Consider the following 9,925-nt stretch of genomic DNA (forward strand, 5'->3'; position numbering starts at 1 on the left):
GTAAAAGATACATTTAGGTCATGATGAAGAAAAACGTCATACATGCAGTCAGTTGTGACCAATGAACTAGAAGAGCAGGGAAAAAATAAACGAGGGGTTTGGCTGGTCTGAGTTGCATTGCTATTTACAGTTTATTAAAAGTGTATTTATCCATTCATTCAGTTATTTATGTATGTCTATTCTCAGCCAAACATAAAATAAATGCCAGTGTCAGTTAAATGCTTTATCTGTTATTTACCACCTATCTGCATCTATGGAGTAGGAAACAATTCTATGAAAATAAGGAATTTGGGACACAGACATGGAGTAGATATTTCACTAACAGCAAGTCACCTTAGTCATACGCCCGATGATCGAGGAATTAACTGAATTTTTTTCGGAATGGCATCCTCTTTAGATACGTCGTTTGCCCTGCTGGTGTTTGTGGTTAAACTAACTCTTGACACACATTTTAGCAGAGATGTCTTTCACTTTGCTGCAGTTATCAAATCATAATAGCTATAAACTATTGTTTAAATGTACGATGATTATTGGAATAAGTACTGTACAGTCTGTACCAGCCATCTCCTATAGACTAGCAGCAGCAGAAATGTGTGTATTGTGTGAGGGGTTGTGTTATTGTCAGCAGCAGGGCGGTCTGCGGGCCTCCCTGCGGGGGTCATTTACCGTGTTACACAGCCACAATTCTGCTGAGTCTGTCACATTGAACATGCAGAAAAACATGCCGAGACACACACACATAAAAGGCACATGCGCGTGTGTAAGGAGAGAACACACTCTGTACATCACATAAATCTATAACTGCTGCATTACACACACAGCGGTGCTAACACAGAAGCTTTCTCTGCCAGTACCAGTCCGTTCAGATGAAGGATGGCACACAGCGCTCTGACATTATCCGCATTTATAATAACTGTGACGAACACTTGCATGCACACACACACTTGCACGGTTTCTCATTTTCTCTCAGATACAAACACAGTGTTCCTTCCTACTTGTTCACTCTGTTTTCACATTTACGTTGCTGCATTAGCACCGTCACTGTGATGCTTTCTACTGGACAGATGGTTGTCTGTCGGCATTATGGTTTATGTGTTTCCTTACCTTTATATCTGCTTACAACCTGTCATCCGTGCCACTCCACCATAGTTATATCAACCAAATCCTCATAATTTTTAACTTTGCCAAGAAGGGTTTGTTAGCAATTACAGACAAAAACTACTGGCCCCACTGTTTATGAAATTTGGTGGAAGAGTGTAGGGGCCAGAATGAAAAACCCATTACAGTTTAAACTGAATCAAAACCAGGGAAGGAGCCTTGCCAGAGGTCTTTGCTCTCAGAGTGCTATTTTAGTTTCCAAATGTGCTCTTTAATGCTTCTTTAAATATTGCCCAGACACGATAACTGCAAACCTTTTAGGAAGTCAGAGGTTAGTTACAACAAAACTAATCTTCCAGCAGGAATTGCAATCCAAATCTCTACAATCTCTGAAAAACTGGAGGACGAAAGGTTAAAATGTTCGACCTTCTAATGCAGCTCCTTCAGCCTCAGCAGACAGAGCTGTCAGGGAGCATTGCCGTTTCATGTTGGGAGTAAATGATATTCAGTTTGTCAGCCCAGATATATAAATGTGCCGTGTGTGTGTTAGAGCGCAGAGGCCTCCTCTCGGCCAGTGCCTCATCAGGAGTAATGGGCCATGCTGAATCAGATCCTAATCAATGTGCATTAGCATTAGGATTTATTCCCATGCTCGCTCTTAGCGGCTTGACCACAGCAGTGGACGGAGAAAATCAACATCACTTAGCCGAGACTGAGATCTGCTATACACTACCCACACTTGTTTAATCAACCAGCATGTTTTTTTATTGAAACACCAGCACAATCACGCATAAATACAACGTCTAGAGCAGGGTACACAATTGATTAGTATTGGCTTTAATGCAGACTCCCGGGTGATTATGTTTCAGGGGTGTATTCACCACCATATAAGCACCAATAAGTAAACTCACTACCTGCAATGTGTTTCTGCTGCTAGATAGGATTTGTATTATTGGTTGATTCTCAGGAGCCAATAATTGGGGAAACGTTATGTGCTTGTGTGAAGGCCGTTTGCGGAATGTGTTCACTCACTGTACTGCAGCTTGCTTATAACCAGATTTGAATGACCTCCACGTTTACGACACGTCTGCCAATATTCAGTTTATTTTTGTCAAAAAATCCCACAAAGAGTAAAACCTTAAAGCCTAATGTATCTTTTTAATTCATGTCTTCTGTGCCATAAAGATACTTTTGATGTTGATGAAACACAATGTGCACGGGTTGACATGGTTCTCCATTACAATGAAAATCTACATGTATTTTAAATTAATCCTACATACAGCTAAAAAACATTTACCAACAAAGGCAATACTAGAGAAATAACCTGCAACTAGTTTGATAATCCAAAGTTATCCTTCATGTAAAACATGGCAGAAAAGGCTGTTTTTAGACTAAATGAAAGACGATTATGAAAATAATTTGGAGCCATATCTTAAAATATCAAACCATACATTTGTGACCTTTGTTGCAAGCAGGATGGGAATTCAGAAGGTTGCCGTCTTTTCATTGGATTTGTTGACATTAAAAGATAAAGAATAACACCAGACCTATGCATACAATTATTCACCCATTAAAAGGTAGAGAAGTTTGTTTTTTAATGAATTGTTTGTCATTATTTGCCGACTATTTTCTAACATGAATGCATAAAGTGGCTCAGCATTACCAGACTGAATCATTCACATCAATATATAAACTGTGAAGCGTTGTCTTCCTCATTTTTGTGTTTGGTTTTTTATCATTGAATCTATTATGTTGTGTTTGTTTTGCATGTCATTTTTCACTGTGAGCTGTTTGGTTTTTCCTCACTTTTGGACACACACCTTTGTAGTTTGTCCTTCTTTTCCAGTGAGATCTCTCTCTTTCTACCTTAGTCTTCTTTCAGTGTGTGTGTGTGTGTGTGTGTGTGTGTGTGTGTGTGTGTGTGTGTGTGTGTGTGTGTGTGTGTGTGTCTGAACTGGACTGTGTGCCACCTGCATTGTGACGCCCCCGCTGTGCCATGTGTTGTCATTTTCTGTTTAACAGCACTTTTCTTTTCCCCTCTTTCCCTTTTGTCCCACCTTCTCTCACCGCCCACTCTGTTTTTGTCCCCGTTGACTGTTGCGCAGCGGTGTTATGCTCAATCCTGTGCCGCCGTGTTGATTTTTTTGACCCACCTCCCCTCACACCCGGTGCTTCTCTTGTGGTTTTTGTTTTTGTTCTTATAGTTGCAGGACCCCCGCATGTATGATCAGGTCTATAGGTACTTAGACCTTCCAGGGCAGGTATGTGAAAATACAGCAATTTATCTTAAAACAATTGTGTGATTTCTGCCACAGCAGCTCTGCTACGTTTCTGTACAGATATGTGTGTATGGTTGTGTGTGTGTGTGTGTGTTGACAGTCAGCCGTGCTATGTCTAGGTGGCAGGAAGTGCTGTTTAATGATGGACCAGATTAAATACGTAAAAAAACTTTACGAAATTTCCATTAAAATGACTTTCTCAGTCAATTTCTGCAGTAAATGTGGATACTTTGAGTTGGCCCACGGCAGCCAATGAGCACTCCCTGTTCCCAAGCTAGTACGACGGTATTTGGATAAAATGTCTGTGAGTTCTTTATCACTTAGTTTGAAAAAAAACACACGTTTTGACAGTAGCTGCTATGTAAACATTTACAAAGATGGGGTTGATAGATATTTATGTGGCACATGTTCAGTGAAATAAAGAAGGTGTAGCAGCATGTAGCATCAGAAAACATCTCCAACAATTTCAATTTAAAGTGTGGATTTGATTGTGTGTGTCTGAACAGTAACAACATGCTTCTTTTACTCAGCTTTCTCTTTTTACTTATTTAAACCTGCCACCTGTGCCTGTTGTGATAGGTTGAGACAGGCCGCCACAGTTTGTTTCATAGGATGTTAAATAAAATGCATTTAACAGCAGCTAATTTTATGTTTTCTCTCTCACCCTCTCTCCTCACCTTTTCTTTTTCTCCATCCACAAACCATTCTTTACGAATTCCTCCTCTCTCTCCCACATCTCCTGATTTGTCTCTTCCCTCCAACCGTTTCCCTCCACACCACTTCCATCACCGTCCTTACCGCTGAAGATGAAGACATTAGACCGTCCCCACGAGCAAGAGAAGATCCCGCGGGCGCCTCACGACCGTAAGAAGGAGTGGCAGAAACTGGCACTGGGCGCCGAGCTCGCCCAAGACATACCTGAGGACAAACACAGAGAGGCTAACGGATCTGCAGGTTACCACGACAACAGGTATGTGAAGGTGGCATCATGCACCTCCATTGGTTGTAGGACCAACATTCTCAAAGACAAACATTTAGTTATCATTTATTATTGTTAGTCAGCTTAACATACGCATACTTCGCTGTGACCATGCAAATACAGCATGTATTACTTCTGATGGAAATCATCTATGGGCTTCAAAAGTCCTGATTGGTACACTTATTTGTCAGCATGATGTAATCTACAAAAATAAATTGTGCCTACTCCACAGAGAGCTTGAGTTGTGGCAATTTACACTTCAGCTGCAACGGCCACAATTAAGATCGTGATTGCGTTTATTGTTCCTCAAAGCTCCAGCGCCACTCATATTCAATCATTTCCCTGCCAGTCAATGTGACTAATAAGAAAAACATTTTTGCAAAGTGCTGCTTTTCTTTGATTTTAGAGTGCCATGAATAGCTGACAGCCCCCCCCCCCCAAGTATTCAAGTGCAGTGTCAGCACATATAGATGGTTGTGAATGCACACTCTTTGAGGTCATTAACAAAGTATCCACCGTGTGATGAAATGGACAGTCTGCTGATGAAACGCCGCTTTATTGCTCATAAATAAAATATAAAACTGGTGCAAGATGCAGAAAGAGCCGATAAACTGTTGTTTCTATAAGTTACTTAATTCAAAGCGGAAAGAGGGATCTTGAGGCTTAACCTGAGCAAAAGCAGAGTGTAATACAGCCTCCACTGATGCTTCTACATCAGATGGGTCTACAGACTCACTGAGGAAATCATCACTGCATCTCTGATCTTATTTATACAAGCGATGAAAGGGTGAAAACTTTTTCTCATTAATACTAAAAAAAATGTATTAAAAGCCCGAACATGTTTCCTAAATAATTCCACTCTGCTTCATAAATGCAGGGTATCAGGAAAACATCGATTTATAAACTTTGTTTTTTACACATTTTTTGATTCAGGGTAGGCAGACTGTTGTACCGTTTACATTGACATCACATCGCTTATGATATTTCCCAAACTGGGGGTGAATCATCCTCTTCCTTTAAGATGATTACAGGATAGGAACACAGAAAATAATATTCATTTAATTCATTTGTTTGCATGTTTTTGTTTTGTTTTGTTGTGAAATGGCTGTTTTATGTCTTCATGCCTCCAAACTGCATTACAATGAGTCCAGAAAGGTTATGAGACTCTAGTCATAGAGTCAAAATGGTCATCCTTTGATGGAAGTGCTCACCACTTCCTGAAGTATTCAGTAAAAAGGGCTCAAAGGAAGACTTTGCTGGAAGTTAGGGGCCAGGGGTCACTTAAAAAAAGTTCTCGCATACCAAAATATAGATATGTGGGGTGATGAGGGAGTAACATAAATACTAAAGTGAGAACAAGTTATTAACAGTTTATTAGTTTCTCAATGGGCCATAAAGGAAGGCAGAACTGGGTCAATTCTTATGTAGCATGACTACGTTTAACAATTGACAATAGAGGCTGGAAAGCAAAAATCAGCGAGGTAAATTCAAAGTTTGTGAGTTAAGGACAACGCATCTCTCTGCTCAGGGCTCCCATGTACATGGAAGATATGGACGGGCCCTTCTCACTGGCGGCGCTGCCCTACAGCCAGATGAACGAGCTGCTGAACCGTACCGGGGACAGAATGTATTCGCGACCCCACGACCCTCCGCCGCCTCCACCCCTCATGCACCCACTGGGAGAGATCAAGCCACCCTCTGTGATCAGGTGGGATAGTAGACCACACATAACCTCAGATTTACGACCCCTTCGGAAATGCGTAGACATTGCAAAACAGTGATTGGGGCTCACCCATATTTGCTTGCCAGGAAATTGTAGCTCTGATTTTTAACTTATCTGAGAAGGGAATACTACTCATCTGGTGCGTCAAGTGAAAAGGTAATTCACTGTGTGCCAGAGTCGCTTTAGGTTTTTTCCCCTCTTCATGGTGAGTTGGTGAGTGGCATTGCATTACTTTCCTATTGATTCTGCCTGAGAGGATGAGGATTTTTCACTCTGACCAAAAAAACGGATAGTTGGAGGGTGTGTGGACCAAAGCTGAAGGAAAAAAGGAAAAATCTCAGAGAAGGGCAGGATCAATAAAGTGTTAAGGCCACTGAGCGTATTACAGGTTGTTTTTCTGCTGCGCACTTTTGCTGCATATGTCCCCGTTGGAAGGAACGGAGAGATCAGACGGAATGATTAAGGATGTGCAGCTATCTTCATCCTTTACTCTTCCCAATCTAGATCTGATTTACTTCTTGTGTGACCTTCTGATTCTGGTGTCTTGTGGTTACTTCCTTTAATAAGTTACTATCATCAACTTCTAGGTTGAACGTTTCACCCCTTCCCCACGTTTAATGTAGCACTTACAGGAAATACTCAACACATTATTCCCCCCCCCCCTTCACCCTCGCTGTGCTTTTTTGTCTGCTGCAATTTTCTCCGTAGGAAGAAAATTGATTGTGAACATGTCGATGTTTGTGTTGCAATGTCCTGTAGAAGCCTGATCATCCCACACAGCAGTTATATCCTATACTCATAACATTCTGACTTTAATGTGCGAGCTGCAGTCAGGTCTGCTAATCTTCACAGATATAGGATTCAGACGAGCAGGGAGATTTTCTTTTGCATGCTTCTATTTTCTTAATGGTTTTAGGGCTGGTATGCGGGGCCGTCATCACACAAATCAAAATACTACACTGCATTTAAAAAAACTAAGATAAAAATGAGTGTGAGTCTTTGTAGACATGATATTTAAAGTATGCAAATCTATAGGCAAATTGGTAGCTACATCCTATTATTTAAATAGCTTAAAAGCATATTTATATTATAGGCTGCCCTCACGGTTATTTGGCGTCCAGTCTACATTTTATATGAATGTATTAAGGTGTCCCTGCCTCGTCTCTCTCTCACTTGATTTAGACAGTTTTTCTCACCCTCACTGTTGAGCACTCGTCCTCGTCATGACCTTCCTTTCTTTCCTTCTCTCTCTTTTTCCTTTCAGTTCCAGTTCAGGTTTTTCCGACAGCAGACCCCAGTCTCCAGCACGGACAGCAGGCTTCAACTCCAACACTCCTCCTCCACCGCCTCCCCCACTTCCCCCTCCGCCTCCCCCGTTACCCTCCTCAGGCCTACGGGGCACTCCTCCTCCTCCCATTCCTCCTCTTCCAGTCCAGCAGCATCCTCCGGCCATCCCGCCTGCGCCGGCTCCTCTCCAGATCGCCCCGGGTGTGCTGCACCCGGCCCCTCCGCCCGTGGCGCCGCCCCTCCACTGCTCCCCGGCCCGTCTCCAGCAGGTCCTGGAAAGGGGTATGCCCTCGGGCTCTGGGACCCAGTCGGACGGCAGCATCCTGCCTCCTCCTCCGCCGCCTCCCCCTCTGCCCCTCCAGGGAGCACGGAGCTCCTCGCCCTGTCTTTCAGGCCCCCCACCTGTGCCGGCCTTCCCCTCAGCAGGAGCCATGGCTTCTCCGCCGATCCAAGGCAGCAAGAGGCACCAACCAGCCAACCTGCCCCCCATCAGCGACGCACGCAGTGTCCTGTTGGAAGCTATCAGGAAAGGTGGGTAGTTAAGAAGTTTGTTCTTGATTTTAAATTTAAATTCTTCTTTTTCTTTTATCTTTTGCCAGTTGATAAATGTGACAAAAATGTTATTGGTTATTCTCCAATCTGCTGGTCAGACATGCTATTATGTCATCATAATCTCGGCTGCTTCTTCCAGGCATACAGCTGCGGAAAGTCGAAGAGCAGCGCGAGCAAGAGGCTAAGCACGAGCGCGTTGGCAACGACGTGGCCACCATCCTGTCACGCCGCATCGCTGTGGAGTACTCAGACTCTGAGGACGAGTCCGAGTTTGATGAAGGAGACTGGATGGAGTGATGGCGATCAAGAAATGAAAGGGGGGGGGGGAGAGCAGAGTTGGAGGCAGAGGATAAATGTGTTCAGGTGCACTCCACACCTCGCCATCACAGTCCCCTCTACTCTGGAAAGAAGCAAAACATTGTTGTTGCCCACTCTTCCTCTGTCGTGCTTCATTTTTCTCAAATCTCTGTCTTGTGGTTTGTCTTTGGAGGAGATTCTCCATGTCGCCCTCATCTGTCTCTCTAGTGTCCCAGGAGAAGTTTTTGCATTTATTCTTTTCTGCACTACCACACGACATTGGTTCTATTGGATTTCTTGTGATGAAGTCCCCCATGTTTACTATTGTTATACATGAAAATAACTTTTTGAAGAACAACTTGTTTTGTTTATTATCTGTACGTCGATGTAAAAAAAAAAACAAGAAAATAGAAATGGAAAAAATGAAGGCATGTTGCATATCCAGCAGCATTTTGCCACCCGGTGGCAGAACATGGCATTGAACGAATGCTGGTTTAGTTTATCTTCTTTTATTTACATTTTTCTGCTGAAACATTTGCCGTTGTAACGGGACAGTAGTTGCTGATACTGACCACTACATGAACTCTGTTTTCTTGTCATCAGGACTGACTCCACCACTTAGAACAAGCTAAAGATTGTGTTGGTATGTCTTGTGATGTTTGCTATATTGGTGAAAATTAAGAAGGGGAAGCTTGTGCATATCCATTCACTTACATCCAACTTTTACCCCAGGGAAATGTATGCCAAGAGATTGAGCTTTTTGTCTGTCCAGGTTCTACGGAGCAACGTATGCTCATGTGGACACTGGGCAATGTCTAAGAGAAACACTGAGCCATCCGTTTTCAGCATATCGAGCTCCCATCTTTTTTCACGTTCTTTGCCATAGAAATGGACACTGGAAGTGATTAGATGCTGTAGATGTACATCAGATTTCCTGCCTGTTTACTGTTCCTGATACATTTTCAGTGTGCAGAGAAAAAAAGTGTGAAAAAGGAACCCATGAAACTGAGAGTCTGACCAACACACCAGGTACAACCCACTCAACAGCACTGAAGGCAGCTCTTCCCTCAGATCCCCTGTTACTAGGTACCTGCCCAATATCAAGAAGCCTTACCTCCTTTGGTTCTGCAGCAACAAACACAACAATACACGTTATACGAGACTGCCCTTTCAGGCATGAAAGAGAAGGATACATTATGCCTTGTTTTTGGCTCATTTCAAAGAAAATGTCTGCCATCCTTTTCTGTTCGTCGTTTGTTCGTTCTTTCTTCTACTTGCCTTATTGTTCGTACAAAACGTATCGTTGAGTTGATGAATGTATTGTGCTGTTACTACTTACTTGCCTGCGCTTGTATGGATTTGCTGTTTCTATGTTTGGGGGGTTGGGAGGGGGGGTGACGGGGGAGACAGAAACCCTGGTTGAAAAAAGAAAAAGATTAGATCAAAACTGTATACCGTGTAACTTATGTAACTGTTGACTGTAACAGTTTGCTTGAATTAATAAAACTCTAATGTTATGTTTTAGCCCTAAATGTTCTGGGTTTGTTGTTGTTGTGTTTGTCTCCACAGCTAACAAAAGTGAAACATCACCAAGACACCAAGACCGATGAGGCATGAATTACTCCTTTCATTATGGCCATTAGCAAAATCATGTTGATATAATTATATGAAAAGTGTTTTATTAAAAAAGTGTTTAAGTATGCGTTTTAT

General features: G+C 42.6%; 1 protein-coding gene across 5 annotated transcripts in view; it reads left to right on the top strand.

Moving 5' to 3' along the window:
* The window catches only part of wasf1 (WASP family member 1), a 51,504-nt gene extending 41,757 nt beyond the window's left edge, over positions 1–9,747 (top strand). For 3 of the 5 annotated variants that reach the window (XM_063901466.1, XM_063901468.1, XM_063901467.1), the window contains 5 exons: positions 3,303–3,359; positions 4,184–4,347; positions 5,885–6,064; positions 7,344–7,897; positions 8,058–9,747. In XM_063901466.1, the coding sequence (XP_063757536.1) occupies positions 3,303–3,359; positions 4,184–4,347; positions 5,885–6,064; positions 7,344–7,897; positions 8,058–8,215 (1,113 nt within the window). In that variant the 3' untranslated portion in view covers positions 8,216–9,747. The remainder of the gene's footprint in view (positions 1–3,302; positions 3,360–4,183; positions 4,348–5,884; positions 6,065–7,343; positions 7,898–8,057) is intronic. The other 2 variants (XM_063901470.1, XM_063901469.1) reach the window with 2 other exon arrangements.
* Positions 9,748–9,925: the final 178 nt, after the last annotated feature.

Source organism: Eleginops maclovinus, chromosome 15, assembly GCF_036324505.1.
Source record: "Eleginops maclovinus isolate JMC-PN-2008 ecotype Puerto Natales chromosome 15, JC_Emac_rtc_rv5, whole genome shotgun sequence".
Classification (NCBI taxonomy): Eukaryota; Metazoa; Chordata; class Actinopteri; order Perciformes; family Eleginopidae; genus Eleginops; species Eleginops maclovinus.